Genomic DNA, 24,944 nt, shown 5'->3' with positions numbered 1-24,944 from the left:
TCTTGGTTATCAGAAAATGTGTGCTCGTTGGGTGCCTAAGATTCTTACTGATGTCCACAAGACTAAACGGATGGGAGCAGCTCTTGAGTTTTTGACTCAGTATGACGAAGAAGGGTGATGCGTTTTCTTGACCGCATCGTAACGGGTGACGAAACTTGGGTTTCCTATCGAACCCCCGGAAACAAAGCTCCAGTCAATGGAATGGCATCACTCGAATTCACCAACAAAAAACAGGAAAGAAAAAACCAAACAAATTTGAACACCAGGAAATTGATGGCAACAGTTTTTTGGGACCGTGAAAAGGCCTAATCCATGTGGAGTTCATGCCGAGAGGCGAAAACAATCAACTCAGAGGCCTACATCGAGACCTTGCATCGGCTTCGCCGCGCGCTATTCAGAACAAACGACGCGGAATGCTGTCGTCGAAAGTGGTGCTGATCCACGACAATGCTTGGCCTCATTGCAGTGCACGAACCAAAGCAGAACTCAATTCTTTCAAATGGCAAATCTTCGGACACCCTCCGTATAGTCCAGATCTGGCTCCGAGTGACTATCACTTGTTTCCAAAGTTGAAAGTGTTTTTAGGAGGAAAAAACTTTTTGGGTGACGAAGACCTCAAAGAAGGAGTAAAAACGTGGCTTCATTCCTTGGCGGCAGAACAGTATAACGTCGGTATAAAGAAAAACTGGTGCCACGCTACAACAAGTGCCTTGACAGTTCCGGCGATTTTTGTAGAAAAATAGAGTAAGTTTATAAGTATTTATAAATAAATTTTCATGCTCTTATCTTTTGTTTTTATTGACTTATAACAAAACGTTCTTTACTTTCTGGAAGACCCTCGTTACAAATGCGCAGAATATTAAACCAAAGAAACCTTAACTTACTAAAGGTTCAGTTTGGAAAATGAAGACTGGCGAAATATACACAACACGGACTCAGCAGAAACAGCATACAAAAATCTTCTGTCAACAGTGGTAATCAACCTGAACTCAACTTGCCCTAGAAAAAATGTCCGCCCTAGAGGAGGAAGGCGATGGTTTTTGCTGACGAAGAAAACAAATTGCCTGAAGCAAAACTATTTACAATGTCTTCGAAAATATGAACTAACTGGAGCGCTATCAGATAAAAATAAAATGAGCAAGGCAAAGAAAGATTATGATATGAGGCTGAAAATCAGTAAAGCGCCAAGCATCAGCTGATCACATAGCAAATGCTGCAAATAAAATCAAAGGCATTGTGGCAGGTCATAAAAAGAGTGAGAGAAAGAACAATCAACCAAAAAATAACACAACCACAAATTGCTATAGGACAGGAAATCATCACTAACCCCCACACAATTGCTAATCACTTTAAACCAGTTTTTCACCAATATGCAGAAATCACTCTAAAAAACCAGCCAAAAGTCACAAAACAACCTGCACCTCCACAAACCTCAGGTAATGATTTAACACAGCTACCTTTCACTAATGAACAAGAAATTGAAGAGATCATCGATAACCTTAAACCCAAAACCTCGTCAGGATTAGATGAAATTTCAGCAAAGATGCTGAAACACTGTAAGAAAGCTTTAACTCCACCACTAGTCAAAAGTAACAAACTTATCCCTCGCTCATGGCCACTTTCCAACCGCACTTAAACAAAGTAAAGTATACCCCAAGCTAAAAAGTGGAAACCAAACTGAAGCCAAAAACTACAGACCCATATGATTAATCTCAACCTTCTCCAAAGTAATTGAGAAAATAGTTTTAAAAAGATTAATGGATCACTGTGAACATAACAGCCTGTTAACAGAAAGCCAACATGGCTTCATCAAGGGAAGATCCACAACATCTGCCATAATCAAACTTGCGGAATTCATCATTGATAGCTTGGAAGAAAAAAAATCTGATTACTGGAATTATGCTGGATTTTCAGCAAAGCTTTTGATTGCTTGGGACACGAACTGATCCTCAACAAACTTGAACAGCTTGGTGTGAAAGGCCAAGCCTACACATGGTTCAAGAGTTATTTGGAAGGAAGAAGTCAGGTTGTTGAGATTCAAGACACAAAAAAACATATGCCAAGAAGTAAGATCTGACCCTTTACCCATTACAAGGGGTGTACCTCAGGGTTCGGTATTGGGACCAGCCCTATTCATTCTCCTGACAAATGACATGCCACAAATATCTAGAAATGCACTGTACTCCCCTAATGTACGCTGATGATACGACACTCTCTAGTCTCCGAGTCATCACCAAACAATGTGGCCATCAACTCTTACATTGCACTAAATAAGGCATATCAATACTGTCATGAAAACGGCTTAGTTGTAAATGCTGAAAAAACCAAACAATTAGCTTTTGGGAGAAGACAGGAGGAAGTCCCCAGAACTACCAGAAGTATCAATGGAAAGCCAGACCAAAATTCCTAGGAATGACTATCAACATGCACTATCCTGGAACAATCATGTTGACACACTCTCCAAAAAATTGAACTCCTGCTTGTACATTTTAAAAAGAGTAAACCTCGTCAGTGACGATGCCACAACAAAAACTGCCTACCATGCATTGTTCAAGTCTCACTTACGATATGGCCTTGCAGTTTGGGGAGGTACAACAGCAGGAAACCTTAATCGAATTCTACTTCTACAGAAGAGAGCAATCAGGATTATGGCCAGCCTTGGCCCAAGGGAGAGCTGCAGAAAGGTCTTCAAAAACTACAAATGTCTTAACTATCATCGGCCTATACATAAAAGAAGTCATATTGTATGTAACGATCGAACAGCTTCAACGAGGCCTTGATATACACACACACAATACTCGTCATGCATCAAACTTTCACCTCCCTCTACATCACACTGCAACATATGAGAGGAAACCATCCTACATGGGGAGGAAACTCTTTAACCTCCTACCAGAAGATCTAAAAGATGCTGAACGTGAAGAAGTTGAAGACAGCCCTGACCAACTGGCTCATCGACCGACCATTTTACTCCATTGACGAGTTCCTGTACTGGAGGAAGAATGAAGAAACACATCCACTGAAAGAAAAAAACCTATATAAAATTGACGCCATTGCATTTCTCGATGTTATGTTAATAAAGAATTTGTCTATTGTCTATTGCTAAGGACTACAAATTATTTAAGTAATAGCTTTTGTGAGAAAACTGCTTTCTTTTATTTTTATGTATGATGTAAATTGTTCTTTTGTGAAATTTTACCACTGATGAATATATGTACGAGGGGGTACCCAAAAAAAAACCGGAATTATTTTATAAAAATTATATATTATCAAATTTTTTTACAATACGACCTTATCTCCTTCAAAAATAATCTCCATTATAACTAATACACTTGTCCCAACGGTATTTCCATTGATCAAAACATTTTTTGTAGTCATCTTTAGAAATGGCTGCAAGCTCGAGCTTCGTTTTTTCTTAACCTCTTCAACGCTGTCAAATCGTTGACCTTTCAAGCCTCTTTTCATGTGTGGAAATAAAAAAAAGTTGCATGGAGCGAGGTCAGGTGAGTAAGGTGCGTGGGGCAGCGGAACCATGCCGTTTTTGGCTAAAAGCTGCCTAACTGAGACGGCTGTGTGTGCCAGTGCGTTGTCGTGGTGTAAGAACCAGTCTCCAGTCTGCCACAAATCGGGTCTTTTCTGGCGAACTTTTTGCTGAACCGAGCTTCCAAGTTAACCCACTACTCTCTGATAGTTCCTCAATTGTCTGTCGACGGTCGGTGAGCACAAGTTCACGAATTTTCTCAACATTTTCGTCCGTTCGAGAGGTTGATGGACGTCCAGAACGAGGTTTGTCTTCAATCGACATGTCGCCATTTTTAAATTGAGCGAACCACTCGTAGACCTGAGTTTTCCCCATAGCATCATCTTTGTAAGCTGTATTGAACATTAAAATAGTTTCTGCAGCATTTTTACCAAGTAAAAAAACAAAATTTCACAGCTGCACGTTGTTCACTTAAACTTGCCATGACAAAAAACGAAACAAGAACAAAACAGGGTTAGCGAAAACAGTCACTACGAACGAACAGAATGCACTAGGACAACGGAACTGGGGTCACTGAGCTCGCAATGGGTTGTGCGACACACGCCTAGCGGCAGGAATGTGTACTACACGCTGCCGGCTGCCAGCAATACAATTCCGGTTTTTTTTTTGGATACCCCCTCATATCAATTTTGCTCTCTTTATATTAGAGCTGACTGCATAGCTAGAGCTACATAAAAAAAGTTTGTATAAATACTATTCAGTTGGTTTCTATATCCAAGAATAATTCAAGAGTTAATGTTTTAACAATTCCAGTGTCATTTATAAAGGTGATGAAAATAATATTAAAATGTCATAAATTCTGTTATGTTAAATCAATACTGATCGGACTACAGAAACATTTTTATTTTTCAGCTCATTGTATATTTTTTTATGTGTGCTTTACATTTTTTTTAAAGTTGACTGCAGTGAAGAATAAGACATGTTTGTAATTAATTATTTTATTTTATTAAATATGTACAGTAGCATGTTTTTACTAATGATCGATTGTTACAGAGAAAATCTTGTGTTGAACATCTCATCACTATGGGAAGGATATCCACATACAGAGATGACTTTCATGTTTAAGTTTTTCTTCATAATTCAGATGTCTTATTGGCTACACTGCTACCCAGAACTCTATTTCCAGAGGACAAAGCGTGAAGAAATGGCCGCAAGGGTTCGTTACGCAACTGTTGGTTTGGTGTATGTTGCGGCAGGCTACTTACTCAAGTGAGTTCTTGTCAAGTATTTGTTCTATTAAACATGTATAATTGTATTGTATCCGAGTATTCATTGTTGTAATCAATTGGATAAATAAATGTGATTTTAATAAATTTAATAGATGTCTTAACCCTTTTAGGACCGCGCGTTTTCAGATTTTCTATGCCTAAAAGACCGCCTTGTATTTTTAAAAAGTGTAAGGGTTTTGGGGAAAAAATTGTATATTCTAAAGTAGTGGGAGATATTTCAATAATTTTTTCAACAATTTTTTCTGCATGAAGTGACTAACAATAAGAAAATAGGTTATACTTTGTGCAAATCAAAAAAGGTTTGTTAACACCTATAAATAAAAAAAGTTTTTTTGAAAAAAAAAAATTTTTTTTGGTTTACAGGAATTTTGTGTAATCTAAAAAAAATAGAACAGTCCACACATATAGATACATGTAATTTACAAGTTATTGCTTAGGAGATTGCAACTTATTTCAATACTTTTCTTCAATAAATGGCTGATACGAGGAAAAAATAATAATAATGGTAAAAAATTAGAAAATAGATAGAAGCAGAAAAAGATAACTTAACGACAGAGAACAAGCCAATTTAAGCAGTAAATGAAACAATATTTTGTCTCTAACTCAGTTATTTCATGGTCTTATTAAGTTTGAAAGTTCATGAGAACTGTTCTAAAACTTACTCATACTAAAAAACTAAAAATAAATTATTTTGCACACAGAAGAAATGTTACAGAACTGCTGACAAGTCTAACAAACATGTTTGGTGAGGCACACTCCATGTAAGCTATTAATTACATTTGACACAGGCAGTTTCTGGATCTCTTCATTTTACCACCACTTTGAAGACTAATTTTACTGCATACAGCACAACATTTTTTCTTGTTGTTTCCCTGGTAACTTGAATATTCCATAAGTTTGAGTAGAAGAGCTGGCAGCCGGCTGGTTGTCTGGGAGCATCACCGCCACCACCAGTACCACTGGGAGTCTTCATCCGTAGCCATTCCTCATTATGTCTCTAATAATTGACACAACAAACTGATATCTAGTCATAGGCTTACCTAAACAATTTAGTTTGTACAGAATATACGAATTTAGAACCATTCGTCCAAAAACGTTGAATACAACTTTTTTCCAGAAATTTGACTGTACGCCTCTCATTCCAGATAAGCATACAGCATCATGTCGTTTGTATCAATTCCACCCATGTATCTGTTATATTCATCAATGACTTTTTGGTTTATTTTTTTATTCTTTCAAAACCAAATTTTGTGCGCCTGGTCTGAACATCTATGGCTTGTGAATCAGATGAGACAAGTATTACTGGTCGTTGACTGTGATGATTTTTCAACGATAAGCTAGAGTTAAAACATAGTCACTCCTATAATATTTCTTTTCTCCAACAGCAAATTTTCTTTTGACATCATTGGGTAAGTTCTTCCGGTTTCTTCTTATGGTAACCAGTGAGGAAGGTTTGTTTTCTGTACAGGTCTTGTATAAGTCCAAAGCTGGTGTAAAAGTTGTCAACAAATAAATGGAAGCCTTTATTCAAATAGTTTTCCCATTTGCATAAGTTTTCATGACAACATAGTAGCCCTAAGCCGTACTTTTTAATTTCTTCTCGATCATCAGAAAATGAAGCCCCTTTATAACATGTAAACCCCCAAACAATAATTTGTAATGGAGTCACAAATTACCCACAATTTGATACCCCATTTGTGATGGTGTTTGTTTGGTAGGTACTGTAGTAATGTAGTGTAGTTTTTTGTCCCAACCAAACTTTCATCAATTGATAATTGTTTGTTAGGAATATAGTGATGCCGTGAAACATTGTTGGCAAGAGTTTATAGCTGGTTGGAATTTTGCTGTGGGTCATAATCAGCATCAGTGTTTTTTGGCCAATTTTACTGTTGTCCTGTCAAATGAAAAAACATATGAATGGCATTCAAACAGGTTCCTACTAAACATTTGACCAAACCAGGGTGTATTTTGGTCATATCAGTACTCCAGTAAGATTTCAGTGTTGGTTTGTTGATCAGTCCCGTGTTTAGTAAAACTGCAATAAATGCTTTGATTTCACCAACAGTAACATTCGTCCAGTTTCTTATTTTATTGGTAATACTGATTTCATTGTCATTTGTGTACTGCTGGGCATATCTGTTTGTCTCTTTCACAATAGTTTGCAAAAAGGCTGTGGTAAAGAACAAGCAAAAATAATCAATAGGCCTAGCATTTGGAGGCGGACAATGTTTGGGACCTGGAAGTTCACTGAAAGAAAATAGGTGACTGGGTGGAGAATCTGAGTTTTCATATATTTCTTTCCAAACTAAGTCATTCATATCATTGCCATCATCAGAATCGGACATTTCAGCCTCTATGTTCATTGGCACAGGCCTTGTTACAACTCTAGGCCTACCTCGGCCTCGTCCTCTAACCTTATTTACCATGGGCCTACCTTTGGATTTTCGTCTAGGTGGCTCGTTATAGTCTGTTTCCGATGACGATGAACTAATAATTCTTGATGGTGAAAACCTTCTACCATGTGAGGTGGAGGGTTGATCGGGATTGAAATCATGATCGGCATCACTATCATCAACAAACTCGTCACTTTCACTACTCACGACAAAGTCAGAAGAGTCTGTCAAATTTTCTGGTCTTTCACTTAGATCGGCATCACTACGTAATAAATCTTCAATACTATCCTCGTTCAAATGTCTTTTAGTCATTTTGAAGCACGATAATCGTCTAAACACAATGAACAAAACGTAAACAAACTCGGCAGGCCGCGTCAGTCAGCTGGCGCTGGCGATCGCGTGTTGGTCGCGGCTGAGAGCTAGCGCTACCAACTGCGCAATTTACCATTTCCCACTCCTCCGTGGATTAAAATTTTACTAAATTCAAAGACGATTTTGAATGTAGAAACTATCAATAGATGTGGAGTCAAAATTTGGTTGAATCAAAGTTATTAATTATTTTCTTATACCCATAAAAGCAAACTACTGATAAATCATTAGTTAGTATTTTTAGCCTAAAAGACAAACTAACGATATATCGTTAGTTGGTCCTAAAAGGGTTAAAATACTATATATATTTTAAAATTCTATATATATACACACCAACTATTTGTTGCAATTCAGTATATCACTGCTAGAGACCAGCACTTATCATCTAAGTTGATAAAGTAGAACAAGTTGATCTGAGTCTTACGAGAAAAATAAGGTTAACCATCTGAGATCAACCATTGATAAAATTGCTACTTGTATGCAATGTGAGGAATTAGAAGTCAGATATGAAAGAAATATTTAAAGACATTAACTGTACATTTGGCAGTAATTTGTTAAAAAGGATTACCAGTATGCCAACACTCTTGAAAGTCTGTTTTTTCTTATTCAAACGTAGAAACTGATCATATATAAATCAAATATATATTTATATTATTGTATACTTACTACTTCTTAAGTAAAATTCTATGCTTTTTACATATATTAGTAATTTAAAATAATATGAATGCATTATGTTTTAGTTTCAATCGTGTCGCTATTTGCCTTTTGGTGATTCATTACCTCTCAGAAGCACTCTTTCACGTTGCCAGATTGATAGATTTTGTTGACAAGGAGGAGAAAGGAAGCAAAGGTAAGTTTTTATTACCACCTGAAATCCTGGGTGATACGCTTATGGCTCTTATTAGTCACTATGTCTGTTGATGTGTACAGAAGTAACATTAAAATTAACATTAGGAAATTCTTGCAACAAAAATGTATTGTCGTAACAATTGTACATTATTCTTAATCATTTGCAGTCTCATCACCATTTCAATAATTATCCTCTCAGGTCTGAGGGCCAGCACTGCTGGCCAAACAGCTGGTGAAGGAATGGCGGTGGCCAAAACTCCCGGCCATCAGATCTGAGAGAACATTTTGATTTGAAAACTATTGCCAATACATGAAAACTCCAATAGCAAATAGTACTAAATATCACAAATATAAACCTGAAAACTCATATTAATTAGATATTTTAGTGTTACAACACATTCATGACAACCTATACTCCGTCGGGTACACGCTATCTTACACAACTACCATTGTGTACCCAATTGGTTATACACTGGGCTTTAATAAAGCGCGTTGTGCGTCCAATAGGGTGCACGTTGCTGTGCATTTCCTTATTGCTTTTTTATTGTTTGCCTCTCTTGGTGGTTTGTTAAATTTGATCCCACGCTTAAATAAATATATCAAATTATCATGTAACCCGTTGTTCACACAATTGCTTAATTTTTAAGGTAAATTATAAATTTTTTAAGCATCCCTTGGAGTATATGGGAAAAAATGGAAAAAAACATTAAAATTAATTTTGTTTAAAATTACGAAGTTTACATACATTTTTCGTTATAAATAGGTGTTTAACAAAAAAAATACGGTTTTTACTGTTATTGGAAAATTCGACCAGAAATAAAAAGTCTAAAAGTAAGCCGTCATTGTGAAAGTGTTAAATAGAGTTTTATTTGCTAAATATAACCTAACAAGTGAAGTAACATAACTAAAAACTTGGACAATCCGTGTATCACAGACTATATAAATATAAGCAATCATAATAATTGCATGTATCCCTAATTTATTTTGAGCAGCTACTTTTTTACTACCATTAATCTCCTAGGTTTGATATATGTAAATTTTTAATTTAACATTGATAAACTTATCATCACAAAATCTGGTATAGGTGTCCATTGGTGTCTTTAAATTATAAAATAGCAGTAGACTTTTCATTATGGGAAGAGGAGGAAGATATTAGGAAGATTTACTTTATCTGTGAAGTAGTGTCTCTAATAATACATGTGAAAACATTATGCTCCATAAGACTATAGTTTTAGTGAAGGAGTTGAAAAATAATTTGCCATGACATATTTTTAAATTTTTAATTGTGTGATGTCATTGCAGCAGGTTACCTAGTGTTAGACGTTGTCTTTGTGCTTGCTTGGTCTGTGAAGTAGTGTCTCTAATAATACATGTGGAAACATTATGCTCCATAAGACTGTAGTTTTAGTGAAGGAGTTGAAAAATATCTTGCCATGACATATTTTAAAATTTTTTATTGTGTGATGTCATTGCAGCAGGTTGCCTAGTGTCAGACGTTGTCTTTTTGCTTGCTTGGTCTGTGAAGTAGTGTATCTAATAATACATGTGAAAACATTATGCTCCATTAGACTGTAGTTTTAGTGAAGGAGTTGAAAAATAACTTGCCATGACATATTTATAAATTTTTAATTGTGTGATGTCATTGCAGCAGGTTACCTAGTGTCAGACGTTGTCTTTGTGCTTGCTCGTCTGGCCTCCATCATCCTGTCAGTGTTGACTTTCTGGTATGGGCTCTCTCTTAGTGACACTCAGGGTCTGGATCTGCCTTCTGGCAACTTCAACATTCCTGCCGTCCGACTATTTGCTCTGGCTGCTGTATCGCTACTCCAGGCATATCTCATGTTCCACTTCATCACCGACAAGCTGAGACAACTGCGTGAGCAGGCACCGCAGATTCAGCCTAGAAAATTACCGGTTAAGAAGGCTGTTCCGAAAAAGAAGAAGGAAGACAGTGAGTATTAATTCAAAATTTTTTTACATTAAATAAATCACTGTAAAAAATTTAACAGAAGTCTTGTTCACATTTAAAATGTGTTATAACCTAACCTTGGAAGTAAAAAATTGAATTTACGTTTACACAACTTTATTTGCGCAGTGAGAGAATTGACTCATTTTGTTTATTGAATGTGTGTTGCAACCAATTCAAAACAGTACACGTTGGTAAATATTTTGTGGTTTGCAAGTCAACAGCCCTATTAAATTTTATTTGAACATGTTGTTATGAAAACTCTGTATCTTAATCCTGGAACTGGTAAATGCCTGATATTGAGTGTTTTAGCTGCAGTTATCGTAATTGACTAGGGAGTATTTTTAGATGACCTACATTCCACAGCAAGGGGAAAGGGACACCCTTTGTCTAGCTCCATCCACCTGCTTGTCTGCCTTGAGCGTCCTACAGAACCATAAACAAATATATCCGTTGGCGTGCATTACTGTTTTGTTGGCTATCATGAATGTGTCTACTACATATCTCGTTACTTTTCTTCATCGTGTGATAGGGTTGTGATTTCTTTACATTTTTTATCTTGTTTTGTAGTGGCGATGAAGTGTATTTTATTTTATGAGTAGAATTTGATTATGTGATGAAATGGATAAAATGATAGATCTTATCTAAGAAACCTTAGAAAATGCTCTGATAATTTAGTACTGTAGTTTATATAATTTTTCAGTTTTATTGGATTGTACCATGAATTTGAATTCAGATCAAATTAACAGTTTTGTAAATAGTTATTTTGAGTTTTTTATGTTTATCTCTTATATCATACTTATAATAATAGTTAGCTTTGAACTTAAAGAAAAATATATTTTACAGTTGTCTTGGCGTTAAAGGAAAATTATTGAATTCTTTAGTGGCATGCAAAGGGTTAAGTGAATTATGTGTTTAGTTATACTTACTACAGCTTTATTTTGTAGTGTTTCTGGCTGGAAGTGTACCAAATATTACTTGAACAACTGTCTTAAGTTTTCCACATTAGTTACTGTAGCATCCACTTTATTTACTGTATTGTATTTTGTGATTTTTTTATTATGTAATAGCTTTTCTTAAAAATGGATTAAAGATGTTCTAAAAATTAAAAAGAGCTGTTACAAGAAGACTGTAATAATTTAAAATGAAGAGAACACTTCGTGAGACATTACAGAAAGTGAATCGGTGTTAGAACAAGATTGTACAATCCAATAAAAACCAATATGTTTGTGTTATGCAGTATGAATAACTTTGTGTTCTTGGGATTGTTTACATATTTGTTTCTTTTTATAACACTAACTAGCAAAAGAAAATCAGGATAGATCTGATATATTTCATAATTTTAATGACTTTATTTGTGAACTGCTGTAGCCTACTAAATGTTTTTATGTACTTATAAGCTCGTGACGCTAGAAGTTTTTACTCTAAGCTGAGGTGAAATTTTTAAAATTTTTAAAAATTTTTAAAAAACCTCTATGTTATATTGTTGCATTTTCAACTTGTATAAACCATTCTAAACTGTATATTTTTCACACAAAATTAACTTAATTAACTCTTTAAATTTTTCATCTTCTAGTTATTGTATACTACTATTATTAACACATTGGAGTCTGGCTCGCTATTTGCTGTTTTAATAGCCTGGTCTGCACAAATTATTGGGTTTTCAGATTTTTTCTTTAGAAAACTGTTAAATATTATGTATATGATATTATATTTTCTTGAAAGTTCTATCTTTCCTCTTTAAATTGATATGTAAAACTTTATTCCTATAAAATGTAATAAATTTTTTAAAAAATTTCAAAACTTACATTTTTTGAAGAAAAATAAAAACTCCCGCATGTCTTGTATTACTTGAAAATTAACTTTTGAATAAATAATATAAGTAATTTCAATTTTTTTAAAGGCATTTACTATATACATATTTACAAATAATTATTTTATTTGCCAAAAAAATTCCAAATGCTAAAAAAATTATTGTTGTCATGGACAGACTGACGACGCGCCAGGCCACGTCAGTCGATAAACAAAAGCCTCAAGCGGGTATGACGTAGTAGCGCCTAGCGGAATTTTTCTGAACTAACCAACAAAGCTGGCTTTTTAATGCAGCAGACGGCACTCGAATATCACTCGGGCAACTCCGTATATCAATCGGCAAAGCTGTGCTCGAGTCACGCTCGAGCGCCAGCCGGGTGATTAAACAACGGTGCTCGAGTCTGGCTCGAGCGTAGACTCGAATGTGTTAAATTGGGTACAACAACTTAAAATTACAAATTTTTAATAATAATTTTTGTTTGTAAATAAAAAAAATATGATGTTTTTATTTTCTTGTAGGAAAACTGTTTCTAAGAAGTACTGAATACAATGATTATATATAACATGACATATTCATTTTATACCATACATATGATAACAAGTATTGGGTCAATGTAAAAGTTACCAGAACCATTCCGTCACTGATAGAAATTTGACTGCCAGTTCCAGGGTTAATACAGTTACATTATTTTTGGTGTACATCAAATTAAAATACATTTCTCTGAATATATTATGTAGAAATTATGTAGAATAATATTCCAAAACTTTTTTAGGTTCTCGGACTTTGCTGACAACTATATGGACAAATATTTTTGGACCTAAACCTAAAGGTTTGAAAAATTTCAATGGGATTAGCTAAAAATTTCACCCTCTACATATATTTTATGAATGTGCACTGTTTTTGTGTTTTTTCACAGTCAAGTTCATATTCTATTCGGGGTTTGTATTTTTGTTTTTTTGCACATTGCTTGGTTTCATGGGTTCACTGTTTATACAGTGTGTCATGGTGAGAATTGTACATTTCTAGAAAAAGTACTAGTTGTAACTTCATCTTTTCTGAATGTGGGACTTTGTAGATATGGCTTCTTTATCAAGTTATAAAAAGTTCATGTTGAGTTGTTAAGAAATCAACAGGAATAAATTAATATACCTTGTTACAAAAACTGATTCATTAAATTTATGTCAGTTACTCTACAAATAATAATTTGGTATAGGCAATAATCCGACTGAAATCTCCTTTACTTTGCCATGTTAAGATTGTTAATTTTTAATTGTTAATAACGTTTTGCAATCACGATTTGTCTTCATATTCCAATCCATGTTTTTCTTTAAATATATCTCATTATTCAGAAAATGAAGTAAAAACTATTTTTAATTAATTAATTATGATGATTAACATAAAACTACCAGTACAATCACTATATGTTTGATAAGAAGCCATTCTGTATTTCATATTAAAGAAGTAGTGATTTTAGTGGTATATTTGGATTTTCACTGAACAGAATGATTTTCACTTTTTTACTTGCTAGTAGAAAATTAAGCAAGGTGAGCTCCTGAGGATTTGTTTTTCTGGCAATCTTCTTGTCTTGATCTGGTTTGACAAGGTAACACAACACAAGATCCTTTCTGGAAATAAAAATTAATGATGGGATTTTTATAGTGATGTAAAAAAAAAGTAAAGAATGTCTTATTTTACCAGGCGAAGTTAGGGCTAAGAAGCCCTCTCTAACACTGGATGTACTGGATGAAGTGAATAAAACCTAGTATTAGGACTAAGGTCAACATTCGGTGCGGCGCGGTCACCGGTGACCGCCGCGTGGCGTCACTGGGTACCGGCGGGGGTCGCCGGCGACCCCGTGCTCTACCGCTTGTTTACCGTTTCAGTGTGGTGTAGTCACTTGCTAGAGCGGGGTGAAACTACGCCGCAGTCAATGTGTTAAAACAACTGTTAAGATTGGTGAGATTAAAATAGGTTTGCTCAACTAGGCCTATAGGTCTAGTTGTTCCAGACGCCTTTGTTACTGCTTGTAAACGAAGTGATTTAAGAAACTTCTTACCTTTGAGGTTAGCAACTGCTAAGAAATTGTCAACTCTGGTCCAGGTCATGGAGCACTAATTATTCTGAAATCGAGCTCATCAATAATTATGGATTGAATACATCCATAGCTGATATGCACTTCTGATGAAATTTCTTCTACGGTTAACCAGCGATCATGTTCAATAAGCTCGGCAGGCAGCATGAATATTGCCATCTGTAAGGCATATTTTTGGGCGTCAGTCATTATTTTCGTTTTCAAGCCGTTCTCGTCCACCCTTAAATTCTCTAGCTCATGTAAACACACAATTCTGAGACAGTGTACTGTCCCCAAACTGTGCCTGCAAATGAGTTCAAATTTCAGATGGTTTAACGCCTTCATTGGTTAAAAACTTATGATAATTCGTTGTGCAACAGACAAAGAAACTTCTTGCTCGGTCATGGCTGTACTGACGGCAATGCCGAATTGAACACTAACCAGAATGATTCTCCCACTCCTCATAAACTAAACATCTACTCCACACAGCATTAACCAATTAGGACCTGCATTCCCTGCATTCTAAGAACAATAGCAAAATTATTGTTTATATTTAGTTTACCCTCGTATGTTACCATGCCTACCCTACCAGACCAGTGATATTTTCGTTGTATTCTGCAAATTTGACCAGTTATTATCATATCAGTAAACTTTATTGCCACTGTTAGCATTGGATTGTCTTTAGGGGCAAATAAATGTCTTTGTCTATATAGATATAATTGATCATAAAGAAAACATTGAAGTTTAGGTATTTATAGCTTAGTGCTAATACCTTAAAGTGATGTCAAGTGTTAAATTTTAATCAGATGACAGTTTTTTAAGAAAAATATTTTAATTTTTGTACATTACACTATGTAGAAGCGAAATTTATAATGTCATATATGTTTTTTTTGTGTATCATTATCCTAAAATATTAAACTAAAGATTTGCATTAGTTGGGTTGTTGGAAACCTCAACTCAGCTAATAGCTCAGAGGTGCCTATCCATTTGTACTTTTATCTACTTTTTTATGTAATTTTTGTGTGTGAGCAAATGATTGTAATGTACTTTGGAAATAAAGATTCTTGATTCTTTCATTATGTTATAAATTACATTACACATTGTTTTATATTGAATACTATAGTAAAATAAGACTGACCCTCTCTTTATTTTAGTTTATTTTTAATATTTTATAAAAATAAAGATATATAAAACATTCTTTAATCACCAGGAATGTGTGAATTCTTATTTCACACATTTCAGAAGCATTCCTGTTAAAATAAGACTCTTGATCACAACTTTCAGAAAGTAGTAATTCATACCTTTAGCTACTTTAAAGGGTGCTATTGCTATTTCGCCTAATTTGTCTTAGTACTTGAGCAGGATTTCTGTTGATTTCAACAACCATCACCTCAAGAAAATTGTCATTTATTTAGATACAAAAATAATCAATTGGCTGTGTTGATATAATGTATCAAAATTGAATAATGAGTCACAATAAAAAATAATATTGTTTTGCTTACAAACACTGTATTTGTTCTATTCTTGAACAATTTATTATTAAACATGACTACATGACTATCTGACAGCTGTGAGTAGGAAGAAAGGTGAGTAAGATCGTAACAGGTAACACGGTCAGGTAGTTCTGTAGCCGCACATTGTAAAGGTACCAATGTTGACTGAAAGTTATAAGTCAGGTTGCTAGGAATACTTTTAAAGTCTATTATAGTTGAAGAATAAAATTGCTCACCCACTTGGATTGGTCTGAATTGATCCTTCTTAACCCTCCATACCACATATTTTATCAAAATAAGTTTTATTAATTTTATTGATCACTGTAAGAGAAATATCACAATAAAAAAAGATTAAACAATTAGACAATGCTAGAAACATATGTAGTGAAATTTTAATCTAACTATTAAAAGCCGGCTCTCTTTTATAAAGAGAAAATATGTCTTGGGATTTGTCAGGAAAAAGAAATAAATTAATAAAACATTGCTCCAGCTGGTGCAAATATATAAAATTCTTCACGCTATATGTTTGGTTGGAAAATTTTGATCACTTAGGTTTAGCAAAATCACTCTTTTTTTATTGGTGGCATGCTTACCATCTCTTTAGTCTATCTATGGCTGGTATTCTTTGTTGTTATAGATATGGTTTAGTGATAATTGTTTGAAAATAACTACATGTATTAAGTATTTTTTAAACAAAATAATATATGTATGTATGGTGAAAAAAATAATCAGGGCAATGTTTGGAGCATATTATAAGGTTTGAAAACTAACGCTTGAAAAGAAAACAAACTTTTAAGCTAATTTGAATTTTGGCTGCAACAACAGACCTTAGAGAGCAATTTTTTCTCTCTAGTTCTATTATCATCCCAAGTGACCAACTTATTTAAACCTTTTCAAGAAAATATTCCACCACTTTTAACCTCCTCTCTCCTTTCCATCAAGGATCAATGTGCAACTGATTGTATTCACTATTCACACCGGACATCTGTTTGTTTCAAAGAACACATATTCATAGGTACACTCTGTTGTAGTTATATATACACACATATCCAATTACTTTGAAAACGTTTATGTTTATGCCTTGTTGTACTAAGTTTACTGTGACTATAAAATTACTGTAAATAAATGTTCTTTCGATTATTTTAAAAATGATTTTTTTTTTAATATTTCCTCAAAATGTTTGTATCATTATGATTAAACCACAAAAATCCTAATGATATGCCTAATGTAAATAACAAAAGTCATAACACATATTTTTGTTTTTACTGAAATTTTCAGAGATTCACTTTTTCAGTGTCAGCATTTTTTTTATTTTTTATTGATATGGAGTACTATAAAAGTATAAGAAAGAAAGTACTATAAAATTATAGTACTTTTTTTTCTGACACATAAAAAAAATCATTAAATATAATGGAATTAAATAATTAGACAATTTTCTATCTATTTCATTTAATCTTTCATTCAAATATGTACACGCCAACATAGTATTTTGAATAAACTGTTGAAAAAATGCTCATCACCACGATTACACTTCATGTGCAGGAACATATGTAGGCATACAGTGCCACATTTGAGCCTTACAATGGATAATAAAACTGGATTCAATTGAACTGTTGAATTAAGCTTTGAATGTCATCAACAAACAGCATGTGGCTGAACATCATCATGCAACAATAAACTTTAATGAATTAGTAACTCCTCTTCTTTTATTTTAATTCTTCCCCAAAGTTTTGCACCATTTGTACTGTAAATATTTTGAACTTGATGATACATTTTATCTAGTTTCCAAAATGTTCCAAAACCTAATAACAAATCTCACAGCCGGGTGAGTCATAGGAATTAGAAAAACTCATGAAATAATTTGTTATGAGATCAGTGAATTGTTAGTGAAGCAATGAAACTAGTGCACATGCACAAAGTGACTACATTAATACTTTGATAGGGTCAAAACAAACCTTTGGATGTGCGTTGTATTTCCTGGATTGTTTTATAGTACTCATTTAATTCTTTTTGTTGCAGGCAAGAAGTCCAGTGCTGACGACGATGTGAATGAGTTGCCCGAGGTTGACCAGAATACTAAGAAGTCTCTCAGATCCCGAGCCAATAAAACAAAATAAAGACTGCAGTATATGCACAATGAATGCTGTCAGATGCATAAATGTTCATTGTTTTACATTCAAATTTTGTTATAAATTACTTAATTTATTTTTAATAGATTTTTTTACATTTTATATTAACAAATTAATTTATTGTGGTTATGTAATATTTAGAAACATTTTCAGGTAAATAAAGGATTGGCGTGTGAGGCGGATAAAGTTTGTGTTATTAAGTTTAACAAAATTCCCTTCCCTACATTAAATAGTTTTGTCTTTTATCAATCATAAACTTTTTTTGAGAAATATATTCAATAAAATATTTTTAGGTGTGATTTAAATATTAGGCTGGAAAAGTACCATGGGTAAATTGAAAAATCTTGGTGTGAAATAATTTTTATTTTCAAAGTGGTATCAAGAGTGATGTTTAGTTAGTCTATATGAACAATGATTAAACCAATGGCACTTTTCTTCTCACTTTCAACTGAAATTTATGTTTTTCAGCTGAGTATAGAGTAGAGAGCACAACTGAATAAGGAATCAAGCTGATAAAGGTGTTTGAATACCTCTATTAAAGATAAAACTAGCTTAAGGGTACAAGAAATTAAAATCCAAAGGATCAAGATGAGAAGGTTGGATTCATTTAAACTTGTAGTAAAATTAGCAGTTGTTTAAGTGCACATGTTTTGGTTATGTATTAAGCTAGTATCTATGCTTTCTGTGGTAAAATCCCATCTGAGTGTAATCTACTTTTTTGGAAAAAAAAAAACTGTTTGGGTCGTTTGAGACAAGTGCTAAGCTACACATCTACAAAAATCCTTATGATGATACATATCTTCAAAAAGTACCTAGGTTACCACTGATTTAAATACTATTTTAATTTTCGTACATATTAAAGTCATACATAATATTTGGGAAAATGCACAAAACGTTTAAAAAAACCTAATGGAGTACAAATAGGAAACCACAATGCACAAGAGCTAATAAAGTAAATAAAAATACTCTAAGATTAGTGTTAAACTTTTGTATGTTATCTTGGCCAAATTAATAATACAAAAATAACTATGAGTTATTATTTTTAACACATTCATTCCCTAAGGTTAAAGTAGCATTGTAGCAGTGTGATGTGTATGACAGAGAATGTGTCACTCAGTCGCCATATTGTATACTACAGCTAGTGTAGTTAAAGTGTTAACCTATTGGCTATCAATTACATATATTGCCTGACATCAGTTAGCGTCAGCGTAATTACCGTAGATCATAAGTTCATAATTTTGGAATTGAAAAATATTTCTTATATTGATATTTTGACATTTGTCTATAATATTATATTGATGGTCTGTTAAAATATAGCATGTTCAATTCCCTCAAAATTGATTGTTGTTTACTGTTACATCTGTTGATTGATTGTTGCTATCAGCGAAATCACGCTTTTCCAAGAATTTCAATAACTTTGTATAGAAAATATTGAATGATATAATATAATAATTGAAATTAAATATTGAAAATAGTGAGTGATAGTAACTTTGATGATGATATTTTTAGTGAAAGTTGCAATGAAGAAATTGAAGAAAATATGTGACAAGGCCTAACCTTCAAACTTGGTAGTGGACAAAGCAAGCAAATGGCCACATAATTTTATTTTTAGGGGTGGATCTGGTATAAATCTGATTGTTGCTGGGTAACTAAATACTTAAAGTACAAGGTAGTAAAATACAATTTTAACCCTCCAGCTGGTATGAAACGAATTTTCGTCGCCAAAGGCCCGTCCGATTTGGCAACGACGGATATTCGTCGCCAAAGTAGACATGTACAGTTACTGAGAATTTAGGCAATTAAGGTCATATAAATGATTTTTATTTGGTATATTCTGGAACAGCACTAACTATAGTACTGATTTACTGTTCTTACTTTGATTATTGTCTTCTTTGTTTACCGTAAAACATTGTTTTCTATGGACAGCTGACGTGAACGTAGTACGGATCAACCACATTGTTGTGAAACTGTAAACAAGTGGCGGGTTTTGTGTTTTGAGGTTACGAATCCAATAGTATTTGTGGAAATTGTATTTTATAGTGTTTTAGTGTTGTTATTATTGTTTTTTAGCTTTCTTAGGTTATAGTTTTAGTATGGGTGAAAACTTTAGAGACCGATAAATCTAGTGACGCTGAGTGAAAAATGAAACTTTGTATATATTGTACATATGTAAATAAGGTAAGATTAAAATTTATTATTTTACTTTATTTTTGTTTTATCTGTCATACTTATATAAGTAAAAATGCAGTGATGAGATTATGTTTACCCACGAAAAATAATATTTATTTAGAAATCTACGCATTTTTGAAAATAAGTAAATACGCGTGATTTTTCATACAAAGCCCTGTACCACATACGTTTTGAGGTAAAAGTTACAATAATTATATATTTTTTGGAATCAGGACAAAATTTTGAATAGGTTATACATTTACAGTTTTGATGTAAAGCTTATTGCTAAGCAGTTACACAACTGAATATTTACAAAAATAATGTCAAAAAAAAGTTTTATTATATTTTGTAAAAAAAAAATATGTTTCCATGGAAACAATAAGATATTGTTATTATAATGCTCTCCATATAGTTGTGAATACATTGACATATAATAGTTTATATTTGGACTAACAGTTATGAAATGTGATACATTATAAGAAACGTCTGCGAGGCTGTTAAAATAGAGCCGCCAGTACAGAGTGACACCATTGCCAGTTCTAGGGTTAATGTCATATGGATGTTTAATAATTGTAACCCTTTGACCACTGTAGATTGTTCAGCCGGCCGTGACAGTGCCACTGAGTTTTTCTTAGCCGAACCTGCACATGGCAGAGACGGCCACGGTGCTGAGGACTTTTAATTTACCTTTGATACTTATATGTTATATATAACATTTTTTTACTTTTGTTTGTTATTTTCTATTGTATTTAAATTATACCCCTAAAGAAATAATTTGAAGTGTATTGGCCTGTTTTTATCAGGATATAATTAAGACGGTTTATTCTACATTTGGTTTATTATATGGCAATTTTAGCATATAATTCTAAAAGTTCATGGTATTCTGAAAAGCATGAAATAATTCTTAAAGTGACGTTGTAAAACTCACACATGTATCGAGATTCACATTTCGTTTTCTCGCCTTATGTTTGTGCTACAGACGTGACATGTTGTGTTTACATTTTTCGGTTGGCGGGATAAAACTTGGGCTAAAACAACATTTCTAATAACAAATTATTCCTGCTCCTCCAGCCAACAACTCTTCCCTGCAATTCAACCCCCCCCCCCCCACACTGTATAAGATCTCGATCCGACTCTCTTCCAATTAGAACACACATCATACAGCTATCTGGCATGGCAAGATACTTCACGTGACTCTGCCAGAGTGCATTGCAAGAATACTCGACAGAAGCGTGATGGCAAGTGCTCTGCTTGCGTGTATACTCGTCTACAGTGGTTAAAAGGTTAATTGATCTGAAGCCCCCACCCTTCCCCAGGAGGGTTCACTTCTGGCTGGTTTATACCTTCCAGTTGAACCCATTAAACCGATGTGTTACTTAAATCTGGGTAGACTAATTGACGTCCACGAGTGGCACATCACTAACAGCAAATGTTGAGATTCTGGGGCGGAAGGGTAATTCGATAGGTCTAGTCTACTGCGGGAGATGACTGTTGGAATTGGTGGGGTTTGTTCCCGAAGGGTCAAAGGTTCTTGCCAGTCTAGATATAAGAGTGTGCCTCCCCTGCCTGCTTTGACAGGAGAGGCTGTTTCAGAGCTGGCTTCTCCTTTTTCCTAGGGGACGTTACTTGAGATTAGCGCCCTAAACTTTTCCTCATGAATCTCGACAGGAGGTGGCCCCTACTCCCAACCTTACCCATCCAAAATATCCTATAACTCCGGAAGCAGCGCACTGGACTAGGTGCAATTTTCTGAGCTTGTCCTAGAGAAAAAAAAACCCCACCTTACAATTTACATTATAAATCAAAAATTAATTTGGTGCCTGAGGGTAACAATATTTGAATTTGAATAGGTAGTCATTGGGCTGATATATAAAACTAGATTACTTACTGACTGCTGTTCAGCTCATTTAAATTTGTTTGCTCAGGACATATTTCAATGCAACTACATTACAATCAGTATGTTCATTACATTAATCAGTAGGCATCATCAGGTGAATTGAAATATAACACATTAGAAAAAATAAAAGTACTGCACATTTAATAAATAGAACAACTATACAACAACGTAGTTTATTAAATATTGACACAGGCCTGTCAACACATACATGGTGTGTCTAAACAAAACCGGACTGGGCCAAAAACAAATTCAATTACAAATATTTACAATTTTATGTTATCCTCTTCAATATACTCCTCTCCTCAGTCTCTACACTGGTTTATGTGAATTTTCCACTATGTGTTTGCAATGTTGCAGATCATTTTGCAGAAGTCCATTCATGACTTCCAGCACATTTTTTTTACTAGTTTACAGTGTCAAATTTAGTTTCTGTTAAAGCTAAATTGACTTTAGGGAATAAAATAAATACCAGGGGGGCTATGTCATGTGAGTACGGTGGATGGTCTAAGACAGGAATGTTGTGTTTGGCTAAAAACATCTTCAGTGAATTCTGATAGAGAATACATAACTTGTATTCTCCACATGTATTGCTCCATGTATTGCTCACATAGGTTAGTCAGGACACTAATGGGAAAGAGTTATCTGTTAGCTTTATGCCTCCAGGAAGACTAATCATCAGTTTGGCACCAGCCTATGAAACTAAATCTTCAGAAGCTAGTAATTATGTCACTGAACTCTAGTTGCCCTAGTCTTATTTTGATGAATTTCAAAATCCAGCTCCAAAGTGCACTTAGATCAATTAAAGTGTACTGTAAGACTGCTTTTATTCCCAGTAGCAGACCTTAGCGGTCGATTGTTGTTATTTTATAAGTACATTGAACCAATGGACATCTTTTATTCATAAAAGAGCGTTATTACAGTTATTGGTGGCTACAATAGGCTGTTCCCATTCTCACAGTGCTACCAACCCAACCAACTTAATCTAGACAGTGTCCACATAGTCAGGTCATTCTACTGTGCATACAGTTGTGTGGATTTGTTGTTATGTGTGAAGTGTCCTCATTGGTGATTAATGATGTGAACACAAAACGATTTATGCTTCAAAAATCAGAAATTTATTGTAGTGTATTTGAAAATTAATTGCTGTTTTAAGTATTGAAGTGTAGTTTAGTTTGTTAATGAATATGCATAACGTTTTGAGCAATTTGTATTGTGAGAAGCATGTTCTCTGGAACCTCATTGACCCTGATTTACATAATAAAAACCTAAAGAGCTGGATGGAATGATATATATTTGCCTAAGAGAAGGCCCTAACCAAATCTAGGTCATCTCTTCTTTCCTACAATTACACAAATCCTACAATTGTTGCTGCTGCCAACGCACGCTCCTACAATGTTGGCAACTTGGAAATAACTGTCGAAGTGTGCAAAAAGGGAGCTAAAATGTCAACAAACACAAACCTTTGATAGTTGCCAACATTTGCTCTCAACTTATGTTACCAACTTTAGGTGCAATCACAGCTTTAGAGAGATTAAGAAATATGCAGAGCACATGCTCTCATTCTGAAATCCACAAACAAAATCAACATGATTGACAATTGCAGCAGTAATTGGTTTGTTTTTTTTTTATCCAAATTATTCTGAATTTAGAAACAGAAATTTGTTAAAAAATTGTACGTTTGATGGAAGATTTGTATAATTTTTTTGTAATTAGATGTTTTAAAGAGAATCACTTTTGTTTTTTTTTTTTAGAGATAATAAAAAAATACCTCTCAAAAGAATAATGACCGATTAGCTTGGTTACATGGATTTTAACCTCTGAATAACATGACCCACCTCATCAATGTCTTCAAGTTTCAAAGCGTAATAGAGAATACGAGAACAAGAAAACAGTTTCACTGACAGCTCATAATGATTTGCCTATGAACTATCTTGTAATTTATTACAAATGAGCTTCTTGTGAGGTTTTTTGAGCTTCTTATTTATATGTTTGATACAAATTTAAATTCTAAAATGTAAATTTCTCTCTGTATTTGAAAGTTCTGCTTTATTTGATTTTTATAACTTTCTTTTAACCCTTTTATGCATGACTTTTTCTTTTAGGCCAGAAAAATTTTAAATGTTGTAAAACATTAGTACAAAGACATGGAAAAATAATTAAAAAAAATCATAATTCACTTTAATCCCTAAATAGTTAATTTTTGTTAAATGTCCCTTTTGAGTGACATCATGCGTTTATAGGCTAAATATACAAAATATTGTATGTTCCAGTTGGGTGACATTATGAAATAAAGTAACACATTCTGTACTTAATTTCAAGTTGTATTTAAAAAGCACACTGAATACATTTAAAACAATTCTCTAAGGATATATTTTTTTAAAACTAACAAAATAAGTGAATGGTAAATTTAAAAACACACTTTTCATATGTGAAATAGTCTGAAACAAATTTTTTGTTGCATGGAAGCATAAGTTCAGTTTACATTTGCTGCAAACAACGTTAGTTTTCCCTTGCAGTTTTCCACTTTGCGCCGATTCCTCTTCTCCTCCCACACATGGCCAATGATCAGTTTTGTCTTTTGTAAACTATGTGAGGTGGTCTTACCGCAGCTGATTTCTTCGGTCTTTTTTTCCTCTGGTTGTGGAGTGTTGAATGGTCTTCCACGTTTTGGAGTATCATTCTTTCCCAGTTGCATTAGAGCCAATGCTACCTGAGTTCTGAACTCTTTTTGGCTAAGAGAAGTATTTGATACAGTTTTATGTAGTATCCACGAGTTCACAACGGCCATATCAATTCATATGGTAAAAAGAGGCGAAAGTACCACTTTTTACTCTTAATTTTTATGTGGTGCCTCCCTATATGCGAGGTCCATCAGGTCCACACCTCCCATGTGCTTGTTGTAGATTTTGACAATTTTGGGGCATTGTATCACAATATATTGCTTTTCTTTTCTGTCATACCTTTGAATGGTTTTTCCATCGGCAAGGCACCACAAAACGTTGATCCAATTGTCACAACGTCATTG

At 34.0% G+C, this 24,944-nt stretch overlaps 1 protein-coding gene across 2 annotated transcripts in view; it reads left to right on the top strand.

Moving 5' to 3' along the window:
• The window catches only part of LOC124362716 (translocating chain-associated membrane protein 1), a 45,050-nt gene extending 27,011 nt beyond the window's left edge, over positions 1–18,039 (top strand). Inside the window, exons 4-8 of one of the 2 annotated variants that reach the window (XM_046817433.1) lie at positions 4,535–4,750; positions 8,273–8,382; positions 10,030–10,332; positions 12,933–12,989; positions 17,744–18,039. In XM_046817433.1, the coding sequence (XP_046673389.1) occupies positions 4,535–4,750; positions 8,273–8,382; positions 10,030–10,332; positions 12,933–12,989; positions 17,744–17,841 (784 nt within the window). In that variant the 3' untranslated portion in view covers positions 17,842–18,039. The remainder of the gene's footprint in view (positions 1–4,534; positions 4,751–8,272; positions 8,383–10,029; positions 10,333–12,932; positions 12,990–17,743) is intronic. The other variant, XM_046817434.1, reaches the window with a different exon arrangement.
• The last annotated feature ends 6,905 nt before the right edge of the window (positions 18,040–24,944 follow it).

The sequence above is a fragment of the Homalodisca vitripennis genome, chromosome 5 (assembly GCF_021130785.1).
Source record: "Homalodisca vitripennis isolate AUS2020 chromosome 5, UT_GWSS_2.1, whole genome shotgun sequence".
Taxonomy (NCBI): Eukaryota; Metazoa; Arthropoda; class Insecta; order Hemiptera; family Cicadellidae; genus Homalodisca; species Homalodisca vitripennis.
This window is presented reverse-complemented; position numbering and strand designations above follow the sequence as displayed.